At 42.9% G+C, this 24,767-nt stretch overlaps 1 protein-coding gene across 4 annotated transcripts in view; it reads left to right on the plus strand.

Moving 5' to 3' along the window:
* Positions 1 to 24,767, plus strand: part of LOC132995867 (receptor-type tyrosine-protein phosphatase delta-like) — a 125,951-nt gene that overhangs the window by 74,094 nt on the left and 27,090 nt on the right. For 2 of the 4 annotated variants that reach the window (XM_061066096.1, XM_061066098.1), the window contains exons 5-18: positions 6,452 to 6,640; positions 10,591 to 10,701; positions 14,791 to 15,060; positions 16,212 to 16,793; positions 17,229 to 17,374; positions 17,812 to 17,956; positions 19,537 to 19,842; positions 20,700 to 20,893; positions 21,241 to 21,267; positions 21,647 to 21,764; positions 22,091 to 22,678; positions 23,132 to 23,232; positions 23,328 to 23,584; positions 24,479 to 24,572. In XM_061066096.1, coding sequence (XP_060922079.1) covers positions 6,452 to 6,640; positions 10,591 to 10,701; positions 14,791 to 15,060; positions 16,212 to 16,793; positions 17,229 to 17,374; positions 17,812 to 17,956; positions 19,537 to 19,842; positions 20,700 to 20,893; positions 21,241 to 21,267; positions 21,647 to 21,764; positions 22,091 to 22,678; positions 23,132 to 23,232; positions 23,328 to 23,584; positions 24,479 to 24,572 — 3,128 coding nt within the window. The remainder of the gene's footprint in view (positions 1 to 6,451; positions 6,641 to 10,590; positions 10,702 to 14,790; positions 15,061 to 16,211; positions 16,794 to 17,228; positions 17,375 to 17,811; positions 17,957 to 19,536; positions 19,843 to 20,699; positions 20,894 to 21,240; positions 21,268 to 21,646; positions 21,765 to 22,090; positions 22,679 to 23,131; positions 23,233 to 23,327; positions 23,585 to 24,478; positions 24,573 to 24,767) is intronic. The other 2 variants (XM_061066097.1, XM_061066099.1) reach the window with 1 other exon arrangement.

A 24,767-nucleotide genomic window follows, 5' to 3' on the forward strand; every position in this document is an offset into this window, starting at 1 on the left:
TCAAACGCCAAATCGTAGTTCGGTCTAGGCCAGGGAATGCATTAGCGAGCCATTAAACAAGTCGGTTCCAAATCACGTCCTTGTGAGCAGTAAGAGTGCTGTGTGATTAACGTGATTAGCACCCTAACCTTGTTTCTTCCTCACTCGAGTTGATGTTTTTTGAGTGAGGAAAGAGCTTTTAATCAGTGTCCCTCAACTTCAAAATCACACGCTATTGTGTGGTTGCAGAGTAGCTGAGCACATGCTGTCATGTAATGTTTTCTGTTTTTGGAAGAGAGTTTTTCTGAGGAAGGAGTAGAGCCAGAAACTGGTTGATTCATAAACTGGGTACAAATAACAGACACACCCCACGAATTTCTCACACTTCCATAATCCAGCATCTTTGGCTGAGTTGGGATTCCCAAACAACCTTACCTCTTGACACACACTTCCTCCCCCCCTGCCGCCGCTGCCGCACACTAGGCCGCCACCAGCGAGTGACCCGTGACAGCCTCTCTGAACAGATTGTATCCACTCAAATACTTTTGACAAATATATCTTATTATGGCCTTCGGGGATTTTCCCCTGAAGAATAACCTCGACCGCCGGGTGAAAAGCCTTGTTCCGCTTGGCAAGAAAAGGGTCAGAGCAAATCCAATCCTTGTGAAGCAACCACAGAATTTGAGCCGGAATGAGACCATGAAGGTTTATATTTTTATTGCTTTACTCTTGAAGTATGTCGCAAGAATTGTTTTGATTTTTTCCTTTAACCTCTTTTGTGTTTATTGAATAAAACAGGAGGAAAATCTCATTGAGATAAAACAGCATCTGCACCTCAATCAATCAGGGATTAACTCACACTCTTTCCGACCTGATGGCTGCGTTCAGACATGTACTTCACTCCAGAGAAGATGTGTGTGTTGATGAAGTTATTAAAAAAACACCACAGACACCTTGCTGGAACACCCCGGAGATTTCTGTGTCCTGCTGCATTGTGGGAAAAGGCAAACCCCAGATCCAGTTTTGTGGACATCCTCCACCGGTCATGTCTGAAAACTCCTTATGTTGCTTTTGTGGGTTTACTCCCTCAATAAGACTTTCACTTTCTAGAATATTCCATAGGATTCTACATCTCAAGAGCCCACCTTGTGAATATGAATGTATATGTGACGAATAAACTGTCAACCCCGCTCTACTTTAAAGCCGTGAAGCCATTAGCTTAAGTACACACGGCGTTAGCAGAGTATCAGCATCTGCCAACAACACCTCGCTGCAGAACGCTTTGCTGGAATTGGGCGCCGTCTGCGCAGTGTAGCATTCGCCAAACAAAAGAGAGAGAGTGGCAGCAGAGGCAGGCTCACGTCCCTGTCGACCCCGTGTAGGTGCACTGCAGGAGAAAACCAACGGGATGTTATTTTGGATGTCAGGAGCTCCAATGTCACGTGTACGTTTAAAAACACGTCTTAGTTTCACCGTCTGGTTTCACCGAATGAAACCCACTCCGTCGATGTACCTGCATTAGTCCTGTGTCACCTCAGGATGCATATGCACTGCAGCAGTAGCCGAGCAAAATGTACAGAGTGACTGGTGACAGCTGAACGGGGCATTTATCTGTCGAGACTCAATTAGGGCTCATTTAATTAAGAGCGCAAACGAGGAGAACATTACTTGGGCGCGTTGCTCGAATCCTTACATCACAGCAGGTGACACGTTTGAAAACAGGCGGTGAGTGTGTGTGTGTGTGTGTGTGTGTGTGTGTGTGTGTGTGTGTGTGTGTGTGTGTGTGTGTGTGTGTGTGTGTGTGTGTGTGTGGGTGTGTGTGTGACAGCACTGCCCCTGCGGCGTGATGACAAATACTGCTGAGTTCATGCTGCGTCCGAGCGACATTTTAGAAACCGAAATGGCCGCCGGTGTCACACGCGGTAAATGTGATCTCACTCCTGCTCGTATTTTGTATGAATGATCAATAGATACAATCTACTAATGGGTCGGGTTTACGTCCACAGGCCTTATGTCTTCGGCGGACAAAAATCTGCTCACCGAGGTACTTTTGGAGCCAATGTCCTTTTTATGCTCGTCTCACACTTGGCACCGCCCGCTCATGCAGCCTGATGGCCTGGTAGCGGCTAATGTGTGCAAATTGTCATTGGGAGTCTTTTATACCAAGCACCAGTGCTCAGCACTTCTCTAGGTGACTTCAGCATTTCTCTCCCTTCCATCTCATTTAGTGTGTAGATCCATTGTTGAATATACAATATGGGTCTGTAAAGCCGGGACCGCCCTTGTCTTAGACCGTCCTTGAGACTGCAAGGGGGGGGGGAAATCTGGAAAATCACTTTTTTCCTTTATATTTTACTTCTTAGCTTCGACTTTTTATACATTTGCAATGTTGCCTGGCACGCAACACTCGGCATATTAACCCTGATACACACATTTCAAAACAAACAAACCGCACCACAAACTTTTCCAATTTCCAATCCTATTAGTTTGCGGCTCAGGGTTCCTGAAGTCGTTATGAATTAGCCCGGTGCTGATAATTTATGTAACGACAACACACAACTCGTGACTGTTTTGGGGAATTGGGAAACACTCGGAGAATTATTATTTCATTCTGGACGTTTTTCAATAACCCAGCTTCTGCAAAAACATATTCTGGCTCAAATTAAAGAGTGATTAATCTGATTTAACGTTGGTCTTTTGGCCGCGGCAGCTTTGTTGACATGAGCTGTTAATCACAAGCACAAGCAACAGAATGTGTTCATCTCCCCTCCTCGGCTTATTATCACAGTGGTGATGAACTGATGGTTTCAAGAAGATTGAACACGTCAAAGTACTGTTTATTTTTTTGCATTTTAATCTCAAGGTGCGTTCCACGCACGAGAAGTTTTGAGGTACCTCACGCTTGATGGTCATTCTTGACGAGCACGAGTGCTCATCTGTATATAACATTTCTTGACTAAGCAACAACGCATTGGAAAATGCCAGAAACCTTTGTAACAGATCATTAATTTTAAATGCGACGCCTGGAGTCATATCAGTCGCCGACACCAATCCTCATCATGTAACACACACGTGTTTTTAAAAAGGAGGTGGAAGATTTGGTTTAGTTCTGGTATCGTATATTTTTGTAGTTTATTTAAAATTATATATGTACGGTTTTACAGCCCGAACATTAGAATCCTGATTTTGACAAACTCATCATGTTGACTAAGGTAACACAATTTACGAATTAAGATAAACGTTCTCCCACACCCTCTTCTTTTCCCCTTTGGGCTAAATAATCAGGAGCTTTTCTTATTGCGGCACAAGCACAATTCCCGACTTCTTGACAGACGGCTAAATTATGATGTTTGCGCACTTTGTTTTTAGGAATACATCGCAATTTCATAGGAGCTGCTTTTTCCTGCCACATCCAATTACTCCATTCCACACACATCCCTGCTCTCGGGCTGGCTTCTGGCTATTGTGTCAGATCAGCTACACTTTTGACTCGGTGTAGAATCGACTAATTGTCGCCTCGACCTTGAGCGGACTGAGGGGAGCTCGGACAGGAGCTACCTCGTACAAAACAAATCCTGTCCGTCTCCATTTGAATGAGCACCCTTGAACGTGAGGTTTCTTATATTAGACAGTTCATTCATGTCTTGATGGGTGTTAAAGTGGTGCTTTAAGGGGAAATATGTGATCAACATTTTATTTTTCTTTCACTGCTATTCATAAAAAAAGTAAATAAGGGAATACAGTGTGTACAGAAACATCAGAATAACATTTTTTCATCCAAGTATTAGTTCTGTCCTTCAGCTGAACTTCCCTCATGTAACTCTGATGTTGACTGAGGTGATATGAGTAAATCGTTTTTATCAACACCAATTAATTTAATTTGAAAAACATACTGCCAGACTCCGACAAAATGTTACAAGCTGATCAAACGTAATCTGGTGCACAGAATGTCAAGGTCTCACTGTGATGTTCTACATGCAGATGCAAGGGGCCAAGAGGCTCTGTGATAACTAAGCCCAGTGAGGGAAGTTTGCATTAGAGAGCACTGGAATCCATTGAAGTAATTTGAGAATGTTTCTGTACGACTTGAAAACGTTGCAAAAACAACACACCTCCATCACTGTCATAACACCTCAGTTCAGGCAGGGACGCTTAGTTGCGGCAGGGGAAAGTTTTGCAGTTCAGGCTGAAGTCACTCATTTGTAAAACAGTTTATTTTCTGAGAAGATTTATCCATTGAGGTGGTTCCTCATGCCAGATACCCAAAAGCATTGTTGGACGGCGGCCATGATTGTCGTCTTGGCTGTGCGCGCGCTCGTGGCATCTCAAAGCTGTTTCCAGTCTGATGTCGCCTCATGAAAGTTTAATGAAGAGAGCGTTTCCAAAAAAAGGTTCCCGTTTACGAGAGCGACGGAAGACTCTAATTAGCCATATCACAGCAGGGGAAGGGAAAACTTAAAGGTGCACATGAACCTCATTGGCATTCAGGAATAAGCAGGGTCTTGTTTTCGGGAGATTAACGCGAGCACTGCACAGACATTTTGCACGTGGGGATCCTGCGGTGGATGGGAGGCTCCACTCTGCACCTTCTCCAAGATCATGACTTAGCGCGAGTCAAAAATACTTCCTGTTCGGAGGAGACAGCTCCGGCACAAAGCTGCCCTCGGCTTTGAAGTTCTGTGTCATGCCAAGAGAACACGATTGGAGACATGGGTGCCTGGTTGTGTTTTAAAGCAAACTTAAAAAGATATACATAACTGGTGGGGTGGGGGGGCACCTGTACTCTTGTAGATTAGTAACAATGAGGGTGTTAGTAAAACCAAGAATGTAGAAATGGGTGGAGCGGGACAGGAAAGGATTATCTGAAGAATGGCTTTTTGATGTGTGATATAACAATAGTATTATACGTTAAGTGTGATCAAGGTTAGACAAGTACAAACAATATATTAATGAAATAGCCTTACAACATCATTAATTAAACATAAGCACAAAACCTGAGGGCTGCTATTCTCAGTAACCACTAATATTTGACAATGTAAAACAAATTTGGAAAGTTGCTTCACATCTTATGATTTTATATACAGGTTCTAATTATTATTCTCATAGCTCCACTAGCTGATGTATTAATACAGGAATAAAAACTGTCAAAGATGATAATTTTATCATATAATTGTAACCGAAATTTGAATGCACAACTCTGAAGGTGACTTTTAATCGAGGACTAAAACCACCCTTTCAAAACTTTTAAACTAACGCCTTCCGTGATACCTTTCAGGAAAATGAGAGAATAATCGCGACAAGCAATTGAAAGCAGAGCAGCTGGATGAAAGGAGAGGTCACTGCGCCGAGAGATTCGTCCTTGTAGTTAAAATGAATTCCATGCAAAGTCCGAGAAAAACTGAAACAAGTACAAAAGACACCTGTAGGTTTAAATAAGGCACTTGTTTGTTCATTCAAATAATTAAAGTACTGATAACTTATTGTCAGTTGCAGAAAATAGTCAAATAATCATTGGTAAAAGGTTGTTTAAATATCTAACGACCTGATTGTTGATTGATAGACTTATTTGATGAAACATTTTAGGGGGTATAAAAATACTCAACTTTGCTCTAACAATATAACAGGGATACCATCGCTCCACTTGCAACCTGAGTTATCTTCTTTCCCATCTCCAACGACAGCGAGATGAAGCCCGGCCTTGTTCAGTCAGAGAGTTAAGACACAGGCGGGGGGGGGACACGACAGCTTTTACAAGACACCTGCTCTCATCACAGCACATCAGAGCACGACCTCACCTGAATTCAGATGTAGCCTGTGAAGCCGCTGGCCCTTCATTTCTGTTATAAACGTTAGAGTTTGACATTTGCTAGAATATATGCATTTGTCTTCTTACTGATAATTGAATATCAATGCTGCTCTCAGTACGGAGTTGGTTAGAGTGGCAGAGCATAAAGACGTCAAACGGAGGACTACAGCTATTAGCAGCACCTCTTAAAGCCACTTGTGAGCCTCTTATATCTTGATTGTTTAAGCGAGCCGCTTCCCTGCTGTGTGGATATATTACCAGAAAAAAGAATATTACATTTTTTAAGTGTCGCACAATACAATTGCGCTGTCAGGTACTGCGTGATTATGTCTTTACCATATGGAAAGTACGATTAACTTGATTGTTATATAGTTAATGAAAGGAATTGCAATACTTACAATTTATATTGGTTTTAATGTCAATTATTTCTAAAACTGTATTTCAACATTATGTGAATTAAAAAACGTGAAGGGGTCTTAATTCTCTCTGAAGCCACTTTAATTTTGACGTCTATTTTTTGATCATATGCAAATAATATGCAAATAATATGTCCTGTTTGCTTTAGCTTCCTCTCTCTTTTTGATATTCTTCTTCTTATGGTTTTCATGTCCAACACTTACTCGCTCAGTCTCACCTCTGCTCCAACCTCTCTCATCCATTTTCCAGAGGACCAGCTGCCCCCTGGGTTCCCCACCATAGACATGGGCCCCCAGTTGAAAGTGGTGGAGCGAACGCGCACCGCCACCATGCTCTGTGCCGCCAGCGGCAACCCCGACCCCGACATCTCCTGGTTCAAAGACTTCCTGCCCGTCAACACCACCAGCAACAACGGCCGCATTAAACAGCTCAGATCAGGTAGGTTCCCTCGGCTGAAAGCGTGATTCCAAAAACCGAAACCGGGAGTCCTCTCTCTTGTTTTCCCCTCTACCTGACCTGCTCCCCCCCCCTGTCGTCTCCTCTGTTCTCTCATCCTCTTCTTCCTCCCCCATGACTTAACTTCTCATTTGGCTTTCGATTTTGTAGGTAATGACATTGTTTCTACTGTCCTCTTCCTCTCTGTACGTCCCAGTGTGTGTGTTGTCCGTACGCGTGTCTCCCTTTGTCTTCCAGTGTTGTCATGGGCTGTTGGGACTGTGCCCCCCCTCCCCCCCCCCCCATCTGTGTTTGCTGGCTTCTGCCCTAACCTCTGCCCTCATTGCCCACTGCTGTGACTTTTTACAATGACTTCCTTTGCCCTTTTTTTCTGTTGGTTTTTCTTGCCACTGCATTGGTGCAGCTATTTTGGATCCATTCTCTTCATTTCTGTATTGCGTTTTTTTGTTTTCTTTCTTTTCCTAACAATTAATACTCAACATTTGGCTTCATTCAGAAATCTGACAGGAGTGTACGTGACTTTAAAGTAGGTGACGTGCAGAAAAGTTATGGATCTTGTGGATTTGATGAAATTTCACTATTGAAAAGACTAATCCTTAAAACTCATTTGAGTAAATATTTGCTTTATATAACAACCTTTTATTTCTAATTAGCCACAGTAGTGCGTAAAACCTCATAAGGCTTTCCCTTACCCCCCCCTGATTCTTTCAACTTACAGCCCCCCCGCTTTAATGTGTAAACGCCATCTTTGTGTTTATCTGCCTGTGACACACCTTAATACATATTAACCTGAAAGTTTGATTGAAATATTTTCAAAACACAGAGATTTCTCTATTTTTTATATTATATTTATTAGAATCAATAACTAGTATCCAGCTTTATGTGCCAGCTAACGTCAACGCATTAGCACGACTACTCTGTCAAAGTCTTGTATGTTCGACCACCTGTCATCGCAGATTCCACAGCTGTCCTCTGTTAAACCGTCTTGTTAACCTTCCTTCCCCTTGCTGACTTGTTTCCAACAGAACTGTGTAGAATTAACCCGTTTTTCTAATGTGCGATTCTCTGATTCACGTAGAGCACTAACGACAAACCTTGTGAACTAAACGTACTCAAAAAAGATATACTCATATTCTTATGCTGTCTTTCTTCTCTCTATATTTTTAAATCTACAGAATCCTTTGGTAAGTGCTTAGCTCTAAAGCACACATCACCCCCCACTAATTTCTTCATGTTTCCAACAAATATTAAAATGCATGGCATGCATTTTACTAACAGATAGGTTAAGTGCAGGGCTACTACTTTGAGGCACACACACACTCTTCCCTCACCCCACGTTGTTTAAGTGTCCCACCACTGCCAGCTCCAGCCTCACCTTGAACCCAGGGATTACACAACATCAGCGTAGCACTGTCCTAGACTGACCGGGGTAATGACCTGTCCTCACATGTTTGTTGCTGACTCACTGACACCACCACTTACTCACTCACTCACTCACTTAATCTTCTTAACACCAGCACCGTAGGTTTGGGAATTTCAAGTATTTTGTAGGGAGGTGATCAGCTCAGGTCAAGCGAAGGGATGTCACATTTCTGCTTTCAAGCACATACACCAAGTCCTCAACAGTCTTTCCCTTCACTAGATGGTCCTCAGAAGCCTTCTGCCAAAAACAAATAAATGCCACCTCCCCGTGGTACACCAATGTACAAGTTCTTCTCTCTGACCAATGCTTTTTCTATGATGAATCCTGTCTTTCTTTGCCCAGTAGAGAAAAGTTCTTCTTCTCTCTCTGATTCTCTCCTTTCTCTTTCCTCTAGTACCTATATTTACTGTTAAATCTAATTTGATTCTTCTTCCAAAGCCCCCCAGACTCTATCTACTCGTACTAATGCTTCTTCTTTCTAATCTTATTTGCATTCATATTATCCACCCAGGTGGTACACCAATAAGAGGTAAGAGTGCTGAACTGACGTTCACAGAATGAAAATAATACAAATTCATTCTTGCTGTCAACCCATTCATCTCCACTTGACATCACCGCCATTTTTGTCCTGTTGACCGAGACCAAATCCCATTTCGTTCATACGGACCTTCCTCCTTATTTGTCCTGTTTTGTTGACAAAATTTGTCTTCCATCTTTTTTTTTTGTCTATGCTTTATTTACTCCTTTGTATTCTGGTTTTTCAAGAGCCTGATTAGCTCAGTTGCGATATGCTTGCCCTGGCTCAAATAAGCATATCCAATGACAATTATTTTTTCAAACTCTATTTTTTTTCCGTTCATTTTTGTTTTCTTTTTGGCCATAGCGAACCATGTGTCCCTCTTTTTGTCCAACTAAAACAACCAAGCATTTTTTCCCCCCTTAGCTGTTCTTGTTCAGCACTAAAACATGCACAGATGCTGTGGAGTCACGCAGGCATGCTGAAGACAACATTGCCTCTACTCTGCTTTTTTCTCCCAAAGAATTCTTCCTATCTTTGCAAACTATTTTTTTCCCATTTCTTCTATTTGCTTTCCTCTCCTGTACCTCTACAAAAAAGCCCAAACAACCACTTTTTTGATAAAGTTTCTACGGTGCTTTTTTTCTCTTTCACCTATTTTTCTTACTTTTCTTGGGTTTGGAGAATATTTTACTTTTTGACTTTTTTTTCTTCAGGGTTGGGAAAGGCAAACTGTAGAGTCCGGCGCGGACCTGATTGGCTCATTTTTGCCGTGTGACAAAGGAGTTGGAGAGTTGTTGATGCTTAAAGCCATTTTTCCCTGGGTCATGTGACACCACACTGCTGATCCCATTGGTGGATTTTTATGGGTGTCTTTTGTAGCTTTCACAAGCTAAAGCAGTGGTTGGTTCCATTCTTGTCGGCTCAGGTCGATATTTTGAATTTTGTCTTCTAATACAACTGCATTTTATTTTTCAGCTAAGGGTTGTCAGAAGGTTGTAAGTTGTGCCGACATACATTTCTTGCCAAGATTTGCATGTCAAACTTTTGTTCCCGAGGGTTATATGTTGCTCTTGCCTTGCATAATACTTCAATTTAAATTTTTCCACGTATATGAGCAGCATTTTTTAAATTTTTTGTAGGAGCTGCAATTTTTTTTTTTAAAGTAACTTCACCCGAAATCCAAAATTATTCTCTTAGGTGAATTTTACACTTGATCTGTGATTGAATATGCTAAAATTCATACCTAAATTTCTTTCTTTCGATTGTCCTCCCTTGTTATGCTGCTTTCTTATACTGTAAACCTTTTTTTGTTTGATCCATGTTTCCCTGAAGCAGTTATCACTCATCCCCATATTGACCAGTCCAGTGACATGTTGTATATTGAAGGGCTTGCCCCTAATCTTCAAAATGGCTATTTTTTTACATTGGCGCTAGGATGAGTGTCTCTTTAGACCCTGTAGCTTTAAATCTGATCAGCCTTTTTTTACTTAAGACGCCATCAAAGTTATATATGTAGAATAGAGCAAATGAAACAGGCATTTTGTCTTTTTCTTTTCTTTTCTTTTGGTTAACGTCTTATTTTCCGTTCACTTGTTGTTACGTTAAAAGGGAACAACATATGAATCGCAGGGTCTTGCATGATAAACCATTTGAAACTATCCCTCGTATGTAATCGGATAACACAGCCTCCATTTTACCTCAGCCAGTGGATCCGGCTGCTACAATGACGTGGGATAAACTTTAAAAGACAGAGTTTATAGTAGCGGATACGTGTAGTATCTCATTGGATATTGTTTGATTATGATTTCTCTGAAACGGCACGACTACTGAAGCTTGACAGGACAAAGCCAAACTAGAATTGAAGGTGGCTGAAGTTGGCCTCCTTGAGGCCCAACGTGGTCTTTTTGATTTTTGCTTGTGAACTCGATGCGAGCGACGCCATTTTAACCAAACGCATTCCTGCTGCACCATTTGCTATTCCCCAACCAGGAGCCCTCCAGATAGAGCAGAGCGAAGAGTCGGACCAGGGGAAGTATGAATGTGTGGCGACCAACAACGATGGAACCCGGTACTCTGCGCCGGCAAATCTATACGTCAGAGGTAGGAAACGCGTGTTAACGGCGCCTGCATCTGTCAATCATTTTATTAACCATCTCTAAAGTTTTTGAGAAACCTTTAAATCAGCCGGTAAGGGTCAGCAGGGGCCGTAGCCTGTGAGGTCATTGTAAGTAAGCTTTGTTTGTTTTTTTACTTTGCACTTGACTTACCTGCACTGATTTGAACCTACAGAATCTGCTCTGTTATGTGTCTCTGGTCCTTCCTGTTGATTACCCCGAGTCCAGCACCAATGTCTAGACTTGCTTGCCCGTGTTTATCTACTAATTGCCTCTCAAACCCGACTGTCGGAGTAACATGTGGACAGGCCTCCTCCATCAGCCCCAGCTCTTTCCCAAGCACTGAACAGGTCCTCTCTGGCCCTTTATCCTCACACATTGATCAACATCGGAAGGGCACATTTAATCTCGCTACTGTTATTGACAATACTAAATTAAAATTAAATGAATAAAACAAGAATTAAAAATGTTATAAATAACTATCATAAAATGGTCAATTTAGCTTGTAAGAACCGACAGTTTTTAATTCCTACGCTGTCGAAGCTGAATGTTTTTTAGTAAACTGAATATCCTTCAGGCAGAAGCAGAACATTTCAATTCTCTAATCTTTTCTCACAGGTCTTTTATTCTTTTAATGTAAAAATATCTAGTGCGTTGGTGCAACTGTTGTTTTTGATGCTCACTTTGACTCAAATACATCAATCCAGGCTTTTTTCTTTTTTTTAACTGTTCCAGTATTGTCTCAATTCTCTATAATTATAAACAGCACATAGAAATTTGCTATATTTATTCTATTAGAAATTTGACTATGCTTTTCAGTCCTGTGGTTAGTTTTTCTAGTCATAATTACAATTCAGTTCCCAAATAATACCATACGTAACCTAAACAAATGTAAAAAGCATACATTTTAATTATCACAATAAGCTAACCACACGGCTTGGGCAGAATATGTGTAAAGTAAATATAACTGCTTATTATACTTTGTAACCTGGTTGCCGTGGCAACACACGGGGCTCCCAGCACGCTAGGAGAAATAAGGTCCTACGAATTGTTTACGTAGCATCTGAAGACCTACAACATGGCCTTTTTACTCTCTGTGTTTCCCCTGTTTTTTCTCCTTCCCCTTATTTCATTTTGTTCTGCATCAATTTCCCTACGTCCCTCAGAGCTGCGAGAAGGTTGGTGTGTCTTTACTCTTTGAACACAACACACAAAAAACGAGTTCACTTGTCTTCCACACAACGAAAATGTCAAACTCCTGCAGACGTTCGAATTCACTAATGCATCGCTGTGGCCTTTATGTATCTTCTCGCCATTGTTGTCTCCACCGATTTCATTTCTGTCACATTCAATGTCCGTGTTCTTCTGAAGTACCGTACGCCACTGGTCCATGTCCGAATGCTTCATTGTCCAACAGGTGGTGCATGTTTGCATCTATGGGGCGGAGGAGCAGGCTGGGTCGATATTTGCATCTGTCTGAGAGTCTTATTTGCATGGTCACTTCTTAATGCCTGCGCCAGTTTCCCCCCCACTCCCCGGAACCCTTTACCCTGTCAGTGCTCCTGCTCGTTTTCTCAAATGATTTCTGACCAACAAAAACAGGTCATTTGGATAAAAATAACAAACATAAAATGGGAGTTAGAAGATATTTCCTTTTCAAGAAACAAAAATAAAAGTAACGTGGAAAAAAACAAATCGGCCAGAACAATATACTTGATTGTCTATTGGCTCCTGCGACTAATAGCTGCAGCAGCTCCACATAACTGCATCTTTTTTCTCCACAAAGCCATTTGAGGATTAAGACGCTCAAATTAGCTCTTTCTCTCTCTCGAGTTGAAGTTTCTCACAGATAAAGTATGTTCAAGCAAAAACCGTCCTTTGTTGTAATTGGCACTAAAGTCAAGCACCAAGCTGTAAAAACAACCTTGCCCTCAGAGATTATACACTTCCTCTGACGGGGATCTTTCCGTGCAAGGAAGTCATGAAGGAATTATGTATTTAGTGCGTTATCCACGAGACTTGACAAATGTAATGATATTCAAATGAGCGGGATAATATTATGTCTGTGGGGAGCGTGATCCAATTGGTTATTAATTAAATATTGAGTGAGAGAAACGTTGTATTTAATAATGCAAGCAGTTCCCCCAGATTCCCTCTCTGGAGAGCAGCAGCCTGCTCAACAGAATGGGCTTTGTGAGTTAGTGGTAGGCAACAGTAACCATGGGCCTGTGACGCAGTCAAATACAGCAAATCACCGACTGAGGTAGAGTCACAGGGCCATTTACAAAGCAGGGACAATTATAGGGCTGTAAATACTAAGGACTTAAAAAGTTACATATTCCTCAAGTGTCAATAAAATAAATTCAACCCCAGTCTAAAGTAATCTACTCAATAAGCATGAGCAGTAACACTGACTGCAATTTCAATGTAAGTCCTTGTTTGTGTTCACATATTCACATTTATAAAACCTAATCTTTAAAACCTGACACTTTAATATTTTTTCCTTTCAGACCTTTACCTTTTGTCCAAAGTTTTATGTTCTCCTCACCTTTAGCTCGTGCTTTGCCACATTCACAGCACTGTAACATTCAGACTCCATTTAAACTGTGCAGCACCACATCTTCCTTTTGACACTATTACTGTTACTTTTGATCCCTGCAGCCCCCCACCCTCTTCCCCCCCCGGCTCCCATACATATTTCACAAAGTCACATACTGTTGCATGATGGACTGTTGCTCTCCTATTAAAGGTCATTCATGTGCATTATGGGTATTTTCCATTTAAGTTAAACTTTTACTTTTTTGGTTTTGAGAACTTTTATTGTGAAAGTGAATCCACTAGAGCTGTCACGTGATATGCATTTCAACTCCATTGATAAAAACAACACTTCAGTAAACAAGTAATTTAAGAAAAGTCTTTGTCAAACTAAGACTCAGCAATGAAAAAGAAGTGTCGCACATTTCTACAGCAATTGCTCCAGTAGCAGTTTTAAGTACGGAAAAGCTTTTATCAGTGATTTTTGCTGCATACGATCACAGCACCCTCTCTTATTTTGTAAAAGACACACGGCGTTCCTGGAAATTCTTTGTAAACGTTCATTTCACAACTCTTTCTTGAAAAGACCTCTCTCAGCACTTTATCTTGAACTGCACTCAAAATCATCCAGTCCTGTTGTAATAATAATTTGAATTAGCCACAGTCAATGCTCTGGATTTTGATTTATTCACAGGCATGGATCGATTTGTACGATCCCAAATGTAGCGTGGCACGTTAATGCTTCGAGAAGAATTGTTCCTCTTGAGATAAGCCGGAGACTTTTCATTCACAATTGAATTCACCAGCATCAGTGGATAAAACTTAACTGTTGTCCTGCGAGGAGCCTCACAGAGATCTAAAGACGTCTTAAGCTACTTAGGATGGTTTTACTTTACATCACAAAGCAATGCACAGTTGTAATCTTGCATTACCGCATATACAAGTAAATAATAACACATTGTTGTCTTAATTTACTGTTATAAATCTATATTTTAATGCACAACATGTGACAGCCCTACTTTCTACTTTTCACTAAGTCAAATCAGAAAAGAAACACATCCCAACCCCCTCTTTATTGCGTCTACGGCTTCTCAATAATGTCATCCGTGTCTGTGTGATGTGAGAATGTGACGCGGCACATTACTTCACATCGGCTGGAAGTGCACAGCCTGAGAGTTGTGTCTCTATGGAAGTGCTGTCCGGCTCTCCAGCACTCTGTGGAGTCCTGCACATCTGTACCGGTGGTGACACAGTGTTTTGTGCATGGAGCTCATGTTTACGTGTTGATCCATTCGCCATTGGCATCTCCGAGTTTTGGATCAAATGTGTTAAATTGTGTTTTCTTGACCTTCATCAAACGATCGTATTTTATCTAGAAACACAATATATCTCAGCTACGAGTAAACCTTTAACATTCTGTTCCTATTCTTATTATAAATGTTAAATTACCAATGTTTTTCCTATAATTCTCTATAAACAGATCTGCAGTCGTTCCACTTCCTGCTTGTTTCTGATACTGTGTCTGTGTTTGTTTCTTCAGTGCGCCGGGTGCCACCACGCTTCTCCATTCCGCCCACAGACAATGAGATCATGCCGGGCGGCAGCGTCAACATCACGTGCGTCGCAGTGGGCTCCCCCATGCCTTATGTGAAGTGGATGCTGGGCGCCGAGGACCTCACGCCCGAGGACGACATGCCGATCGGCCGGAACGTCCTGGAGCTCACAGACGTGCGGCAGTCGGCCAACTACACGTGTGTGGCCATGTCGACTCTGGGGGTGATAGAGGCCGTGGCCCAGATAACAGTCAAGGGTAGGGCCGCTTCTTATTCTGCTCATCTATAATGCAAACCTGACATCTCTGGCTTATATAATAGATAGGCGAGCCATGGGAAGGACTTTGCACTATGTCAATTTTGCATGTAGTTAAAAATATATACTTCAGTTTGCAGCTGGTATGCGTCAGGGGTAAACTATCCAAGCAGGGACCACTGGCAGCGCTTAAAAGAAAGATATTTACTTCTCACTGCCGCGATAAGTCATCGGCAGAGGATTCCTTGATGCCTCAGACAAGCCCCGGCACCAGCCTCAGTGCATTAGATGCCAGATTAAGAATATAGTGAAGTGCTTATCGCACAGCTGGAAAGCTGCGGAGCCAGAAAGCGCCCGATTTCAGTTTCGCGGGAGATGGGGGAGAAGGGGCCATAACTGGGGGGGTGGGATGTGTGAAACATAGAGCACTGTTTGGTGTCTTTTGTAGGCACGCTACTTATCGGAGTGTAATCATATCTACACTGCAGCATACCACAAAGATATCCCACACTGCCGTCACCGTGTTCATGTGCACACACACCCTCCCACGCACCCCCACCCACCCACACACACACTCAGTTTTGTTTATCCGAGACATAACACAGAGATATTAGTCACAATATAACAGTCTGGCAGCAAGCTCCCCCAGAAGCAGACCTCAGACGGCATATAAAGACTATTTATTGCCCTGATATTTTTTGCCATGTGCCACGGCGCGGGGGATTAAAGCAATAAATTTACCTGTTAAATTATTAAAGTGATAAACACGGGGAAAATCTGAGATCAAAGACAACAGCATTACCAGCTGCTGAACATGAAGGGTGGGGGGAATGCAAGTTTTTAATCTCACATGTTTATTTTTTAAACAATTTTTCTCATTTAAAAAAAAAATGTATTACTAACAACACTATCCACCTAATACAACACACAGAATATACGAGTCTCTTATGACTCCAGATATACGGTAGATCATCAGGATCGAGTGCAGTGGGCTGGTAAATGAATGCAATCAATATTATTCAACCATCAACAAATTAAAAGAAAGGTCTCTGTGGACTGTGACATAAATTACTCTACAGAGGTAAAACTTTCTAATGTTTGCAGGAATAATTTGCATTTTTATTAATATTTATGCAATAATTATCATCGCAGCGTTGCCCAAGGCTCCCGGCATCCCCGTGGTGACGGAGCGCACCGCCACCAGCATCACGCTGACTTGGGACTCCGGCAATCCAGAGCCGGTGTCCTACTACATCATCCAGTACAAGTCCAAGTACTCGGAGGACTCGTACAAGGAGATCGACGGCGTGGCCACCACCCGCTACAGCGTGGGGGGGCTCAGCCCGTACTCGGACTACGAGTTCCGCGTGGTGGCGGTGAACAACATCGGGCGGGGGCCGCCTAGCGAGAGCATCGAGGCCAAAACAGCTGAGCAGGCACCCAGCACGGCACCGCGGCAGGTCAGGGGCCACATGCTGAGCACCACCACAGCTGTGATCCACTGGGACGAGCCGGAGGAGGCCAATGGGCAGATCATGGGCTACAGGGTCTACTACACCATGGACTCCAGCCAGCATGTCAACCTCTGGGAGAAGCAGATTGTCCGGGGGTCTAACTTTGTCACCATCCAGGGTCTCATCCCCAACAAGACCTACAACATCAAGGTGCTGGCCTACACCTCAGTGGGCGACGGGCCCCTTTCCACAGACCTTCAAATCATCGCCAAGACAGGAGGTCAGTTTATTTGGTGGAATTGTAGAAGACAAGAATACAAAAAAACAGTAAACAAAGTGAGGGAACTCAAAGTTTCAAAAATGTTCTCACCCCACAATCAAACTTGGAGTGTCAAAGACATTTTTTAGATCCTCATTTGTGGGTTGCAATTGCTAACCAGAGCTACCACACACAAACATCTTCAGGCTGTCGACAAACACTTCAACCGGCTTTCTCAAGAGGGAGAATGTTTCCTTTTATGAGAACAGTTAACTGAGAGCGAGAAACTCAAAGGTCCTCTTGTTTACTTCTTGTGAAAAAGTCAGATATGGTTTTCAGCGTGAAGTTACTGTGTGCCAGCATTGTGCTAATGAGGCTGAAATGAAAACCTGGCTCCTGTGGCAATAAACCCATCGCCACAAAGTGTGTGAATTTATCTCTCCGCTCTTATTCCAGTTCCCTCCCAACCGACCGACTTCAAGGGAGAAGCCAAGTCGGAGACGAGCATTTTGCTGTCGTGGGTCGCCCCGGCCCAGACCGGACAGGAAAATCAGATCACGGGATATGAACTCATGTACAGGAAGAGGGACGACAAAGAGGAGGTGAGAAATCTCAGAGTTTAACACGTTAGTCTTTTAAAAGTCTGAATTACACAGGAACAACAATCATCTTTTTCTTGCGTAATAAGTTGCTCTATACTCAACAGTTTCCGAATTTGTAATATAGGTAGTGTCATTTAATGGCAATAACATATGAACAGTACATTGAATATGTTTAGTTTTTAATTAAATAAAAACCAAAATGTAAAGGGTTTTGTAATATAAAGGGTTAAAAGTAAATGTTTAATGCATTTTAACATGTAACTTTTCAAAATAAATTTTTCATAAGTATGTTGATGTGGATTTACATCTCATCTCAGATAGTTTAATAATATCCTTTGCATGGTCAATTTCTTTTATATATCTGAAAGAGCATATTATTCCTGTAACTCCCTGCTTTTCAAAGAAAACTGACTATACATTTTTCTCCCCCCCCACAGAAACGTATCAGTTATGAGCCGACAACCACATACCTACTGAAGGACTTGAAGCCCTTCACTACTTATACTTTCCGCTTGGCTGCCCGTAGTAAACACGGGGTCGGAGCTTACACCAACGAGATCTCGGCAGAAACTCCACAGACACGTAGGTCTCTTTCCTTCTCTCGCCCCACATCCCGCAGTTTGGGACGGAACCCATTTTCAAATGCATTCCACTCAATTTTATATGTGCTGCAAAAAACCACCACCACCCCTCCCAAAACAACAAAAAAAGTCTTGAACTCGAAAAAGGGTTAATGCATTTGAAAATAGCCAAAAGGTGTAAAGATTTGAAACAGTAAATAAGTGTCATGGAGTCCACCTGGCCGTGCAGCGTTCACCTTGAAGAGGCTGCATGGACAGTGGACCCAGGCTTTCCTGTGAAGTCCGGAGACAAGGTTATGTAAAGAGACCGCACCCCCCCCTTCTCCGTTCTTCTTTGTTGTGCAAAAACAGCGCATCTCAAATGAATGGTAAAACCTTGAATTATTTATATGAATGCCCACATCTGCATCACCCACACAGGCGGCCTTTAGGAAGACTTGTCTCTTGACTTTGCATTTCTGCACCGAAAAAAAGAGCGACTGAGCTTTCTATGTAGCTATGCTGCCAGAAACCACCTCTCCAGAGGTCAAGGGGATTTCTTCACCGATGGACACTGATGTTCACACTTCATTCAAATTCGATTAGATAACGCTGTGGAGTAACTCTATCATAGAAAGCTCAAGTGAAGTATTGACTGTAGCTAGGGAGACCTCAGATTTATGAAACAGGTTGGAATTAAAATCTGTCACTTATGAAATTGAACTAAACTCACTGCAGTTTGCTCAGTGTCAGATAAACACTGTTCGAAAACAGTCCGCTACAGTTGACTTTAGCAAATCTAAACATAAATCTCAGGTCTCCGGAAAGACAAGGGCAGAGATCAGGTGGGTATTAATTAAAGCGGTGAAGTTCTGCCCAGATGTTTGTTCGCAGGTAAATGATGGACTTAATTAAAAAAAAAAGAAGTGCATGCCAATGTTATCAGACTCTAATGAACCAGTCGTGTCTCCTTGGGAAGTTCTCTGTTGTACAATCAGGCTTTTACCACAAACCAACAGGCTTCGGAAAGGTTGGTGACATTTCAAACTAGTTAAAGCATCAACCTTTATGTTTTTGGATTGATGGTAAACTGCTTGCCAAATTTCTCTCAGTTATTACTACATTTATTTTTGGAATGGTTTATCTGTAATCTGTAGGTTTTCATTGAGAAAGAACCAAACTGAGAAGTAATATATTAGGGTATTTTATTTTTGTTTCCTTCTGCTTTTATATATTGTTTAGTCATCACAAAGGTAGGTTATAGATGGTAAAGCTGTCCATTTTCCAAACCGACATCCTCCATTCATCATTGGTGTTTACACTTTTGTGTTGACCTTTTTTGTCTTTGTGATGTGTCATTGATTTAAAGTATTTTCATTTCTCCATGAGTCCCTTGTGTTCATTTTTCCTCATTTGGTGTCATTTTATTTCCCTTTTCTTTTGTCCTTTGTTTGGTCGATTCTACCATCATCACCCTGATCGAAAACCCAAACCCTGAAACTCCTTTGAACCAAATATCCAACTCCATGAACGTCCTGAACCAATCTAACAAACAACAACAACAAAAAAAACTGTTGCAAAAACCCCCAACCCGCCATCCAGAACCCTCGGGCCCACCTCAGGACGTCACATGCCACAGCCCCAGCTCAACCAGCGTTCTGGTAAGTTGGCGGCCACCCCCAGTGGAATTACAAAACGGGATCATAACCGAATACAGTGTCCACTACGCCGAGACAGAAGGGGAGGACACGCCTTCACGTCGGATCCCCAGCATCCCGGCGGAAAGCTCCCAGTACCTTTTGGAAAACTTGGAAAAATGGACAGAGTACCGCGTGACGGTCGTAGCGCACACGGACGTGGGAGCCGGGCCGGAGAGTCTGCCACAGCTGGTCCGCACGGAGGAGGATGGTATGTGTTCGCTCAAAACAAAGCCCCACAACTGAAAACCCCTCTTAACCTACCCTGCCAAATACTAACAACCTTCGCCTGTATCTACAACTCCCTCTTTTCTACCCTTCTCTACCTGCTTCTGACTTTTTCGCCACTTGATACTTGTTGCCCCCCCGTTTTGGACACTACGCTTTTTTGACCAAAGCACTTTTAAAAAATATTTTTGGCCTTTTTCCGCCTCAAAGCTGCTCAATTTCAACACATGGTATGGCATTTTCAACCGCTGGCCTCCAACTTCCAGTCCCTACTGTCATTTTTTGAAACTTTGAAGTATTCTCTGCAGTTTTTTTGAAAGGCAGCAGTTGTTTTTTTTCTGGACAGTGGGAATGACAAAAGGTGGAAGATTTTTTTTTTTTAAAGGCCATTTTTTATAAATTTTTTACTTTTTCTCCCCTCATGTGATGTAATCATTTTTTATTTATTTTTTCCTTGCTCCATAGCCAAAATTTCTTGCAGCGCTTCAAGCATTTCAATCACTTGAAGCTCCCCCAACTTTGGCTCCACTTTTCTATTTTGGCAAAACACATTTTTATTCCATGTTTTTAAAATCCACTCTACCCATTTTTACTGTGTAAAGATTAGGTCAGTTGTCAGACCTGTTTTTGCTGTTGGTTTTTCCCCCCTTACCATTGTTGAAATATTGATGTCATGCAGTGCTTGTGGCAGTTCGCTGCACTTTTGTGATTTTTTTTCCCCCGTCACTGCAGCGTTTTGCGCCACGACTTTGGCCAAGATTTTAAGACAAAAAGGGGAGAGATGAAGGGGTTTCTCTATAATTTTGACCTTTCTTCTTCTATCCCATGGTGTTCCTCCAGTTCCTAGCGGGCCACCTCGTAAAGTTGAGGTTGAGGCTGTCAACTCCTCATCAATTAAAGTGATCTGGCGCTCACCGATGCCCACCAAGCAGCACGGTCAGATCCGAGGGTACCAGGTGCACTATGTCAGGATGGTTAATGGGGAGCCCACAGGACAGCCAGTCATCAAGGACATCCTGATTGATGATGCCCAGGTAAAACACCCTCCTCAGCCAGCCTGTGCTTTCTCTCAGACACAATCTCTCCTTCTCTCTCTCTCTCAACCTTTACATGCAACACAACACACACTGTCATTTGAAATAAGCTAATCTTCACAATGTCATATCTATAAATGAACTGAATAAAATAGCAACTATTCAACTGTTGTGTTACTAAAAAACACTTGAAGCAGAAAATGAATGTATCTACATAGAGTTATTGCTGCTTTTCTATAATTGTGTATCAGCCATCACAAGTATTTGGTGGAAGCAGACGAACTGTTAGTGTCTACCTGCCCTTATTTCTTGTCTCTTTTCTCTCCACACTCTGATATCATTATCAGTGGGAATATGATGATTCAACTGAACATGTGAGTAGCTAAACCTGAAAGAATCCTTGTCCTGTGCATGAATGGCATGTGTCTCTTTGTGCAACAGGAGTGTGTGGCCTGATTTCTTTAATTTTAACAATAGCTTGGCCTAACAGTTGGAATTCAAATAAAACTGACCAAACAGCAAACGCTGGCTTTAAATAATTCAATTATATTATTGCCTCAGGATTAAGTTAATGTTGCACGGAGAAGTCAAGTTATTTATCCCTCACAAATCAGTATGTGCTGAGAGAACGTGTCTGCTGTGTCCTTTGTGATGATTCTGCTGACACCACAGTCCACTGCTACCTCTCCTGCTTGCAAACATCTGTCAATCAGCGAGTGTGTGTCCTGCAACTGAAGTCTAGCTTTTTCACAGGAAATGATCATCGCTGAGCTGCAGGCTGAGACCACGTACTCAGTCACCGTGGCAGCCTACACCACAAAGGGTGACGGTGCACGCAGCAAGCCCAAGCTGATCACAACCACTGGCGCAGGTAACGGCCAACACACTATGTATATGTTTGTCAAACAGTGCATTTTCTACCTTGTAAGGCAGTGAAGCTTCATCTAATGAGGGGGAAAAAAAGAGCACCAGGCAATTTTCCTGTCACAGAGTGTGAAAAGTGTGAAACAGCTAATTGCCGTCTCAATTAGTGCAATAACTCGAACCCACTGGTGTGACACAGCGATGCTGATGGCACATTTACAGTAATGGAAAATGTAGCGAGAGAGAGAGAGAAATAAAGAGCTCAGCTATTGTCTTCAGCAGTAATTCATCCAAAACAGAGTATCCCTAACAAGCTTTCTATTTCTCTATTAGTTCCTGAAAAACCTCGGCTAATGGTCAGCACCACCAACATGGGCACGGCTCTCCTCCAGTGGCATCCCCCGGCGTTAACCCACGGGCCCCTCCAAGGCTACCGCCTCCGTTTCGGTCGCAAAGACGTGGACCCGCTGACCGTCATCGAGTTCCCCGAGCGCGAGAACCACTACACTACCAAAGAGATCCACAAGGGAGCCTCGTACACTTTCCGCCTTTCCGCGCGCAACAAGGTGGGCTTTGGCGAAGAGACAGTCAAAGAGGTCACCACAAACGAGGATGTCCCGAGCGGCTACCCTCAGAGCATCACGGCCGAAGGTGCCACCACCTCCACCATTCAGGTTAGCTGGCATCTGGTTTTGCTTGCGGAGCAAAACGGCCAAATCGTGAAATACGCTCTGCAGTACAAGGACATCAACAGCCCGCGCAGTCCCTCAGAGCTGTTCATCACCGCCCCGGAATCTACAGTCATCCTGGATGGCCTTAAGGCAGATACCACTTATGATATTAAAATGTGTGCCTTCACCAGCAAGGGCGCTGGTCCCTATAGCCCAAGTGTCCAATTCAGGACACAGCCTTTGGATCAAGGTAGGACGCAGCCCACGAACACTTTCAGTCCTTTTCCTCTTTAAAGTCAACCTTTCCCTGCGCAGCCGCCTTTTCCAACCACAGCAGCTTCCCACACAAAAGGCTCAAATGGCAGAAGTTGAGAGAGTTTGGAGTCAATCAGGGAACTTCATATTAACAAATTTCATACCCTTAGACTCCACAATCTAATCATGGTTTTTTTTTTTTTAACTCACATCCAGTAAGTATGTATGTCTCTTCGTGTCTCGTCAGTCCAGCACAGCTCAGTCATTCACATAAGAGTTGGAGTTTGTAAGAAGGTAAGAGGAGGGTGTTGAGTTCAGTGTAGCAATGATTTTAAGCCTGGTTTTCAGAGAGTTTCTCAGGTAAGCACTGGAGTGGGACCATTGGTGGAATCTGATAAAAAAAGAGGATTGTTTTGTGTCTAAATCACATGCTCCCCCTTTCCTTTAGCAGTGTTTGCAAAAAACTTCCACGTGAAAGCTGCCATGAAGACGTCAGTGTGGCTGACCTGGGAAATCCCAGACACCTACAACCCGGCTCAGCCTTTCACTGTGAGCACCTGACATGTTTTTTCACAAATGATTCAGCTTACATCCTCTAGTGAGACTTCAATCTCACCGTGAAACATCAACTCGTTCCCGTTCAGATTCTTTACGACAACGGCCAGAGCGTGGAGGTGGACGGCAAGCTGTCGCAAAAGCTGATCACCGGCCTTCAACCTGAGACGCAGTACTCCTTCCTCCTGACCAACCGCGGCAACAGTGCCGGGGGTCTGCAGCACCGCGTGTCCACCATGACGGCCCCGGACATCCTGCGCACAAAGCCGTATCTGATCGGCAAGACCAACTCGGACGGCATGGTGACTGTGGAGCTGCCGTCGGTGCAGACGTCCGAGAGAGTGAGGTGAGTGCTGACGATCGGAGTAAAGGGGTTTTAACATGGCTTCTTAAATGTTGCACTGTAAACAGGATTGCAAGTAACAGCAACAGTAATCTTGCATTTTATGATTTGACATGTAAATAAATCCCTCCAGTGCAATGGAACCTCCTCTATTTCTTTACCATTTGCCACATTACCGATTATGGAAATAAACAAGTTAGCTTGATAGCTGACCTTGTCATTTATATTCATCCCTACGATTCAGTGTAATATCCACTTCACCTCAGTCATTACACTCTGAAGCAGAGCAACTCATTTAAAGCACATTCCTCTAAGCCCTATAAAGTCTCTTATAGCCTTTCGACAGAGCCCAGGGTTGTCAAAAGGCCAAGGAGTGTTTCGGATTGTAGACGGATGCTTCAAACCCATCTTGTTTTTTTTTTTTCCTGATCTTGCTGGATGCATTTGGCCCAGTGTCTCCCATGCCAGGGCTTAAGCTAATTAGTTTCCCATTAGCCTGCCACACTGCCTTCCCGGCCAACGCCTGCCAGTGCAGTGCCCGACCAGGAAGCCCGACTCTGGCAGAGGCCGTTATCTCTCTTGCCACCCAGATGAAGGGATGAAAATCCCTCTAATGCTCTATCTCGTCCGCATACACAGAGACTCTCCTAATTAACCCACAGGGGGCTTCAGTGAGGTGTAACCATGTTGCCTAGCTTCTCTGCATATGTTAAAACAGAAGAAAATAGTCCTAATCGGGGGATAAAGAGCCACATGTCATGGTAATAGCACAATTACATTTATGCTTCTGGTAAACAAAGACTTTTCTCTCTTTTATATAGCGTTTGTCTCCTGGAAAGTGGCAGAGACATTCCATCTTGCCCCTGAATGTTAATATCCTGTCACTTTATTTTGCAGGGGATATTTCATCGTGGTGGTGCCTCTGAAGAAACAACGCACAGGGAAATTCTTCAAGCCCTGGGACAATCCTGACGAGATGAATCTGGAGGAGGTGGGTTTAACGCATGAGCTGGGTATGATGGGTCAGGGTTATTCGGAAAGAAAGAGTAAAAGTAGAATTCCAGACATTACTTTTAAGTAATCCGGTTGTTGAAACCCAGCTTCTTAACAGCGTACCCAGCGTTCCAATATCAACCATCTCTTCTCGAAAAACCAGAAAAGAAATCGGGTTGAGGCGGTTGAGAGG

Source organism: Limanda limanda, chromosome 22 (genome assembly GCF_963576545.1).
Source record: "Limanda limanda chromosome 22, fLimLim1.1, whole genome shotgun sequence".
Taxonomy (NCBI): Eukaryota; Metazoa; Chordata; class Actinopteri; order Pleuronectiformes; family Pleuronectidae; genus Limanda; species Limanda limanda.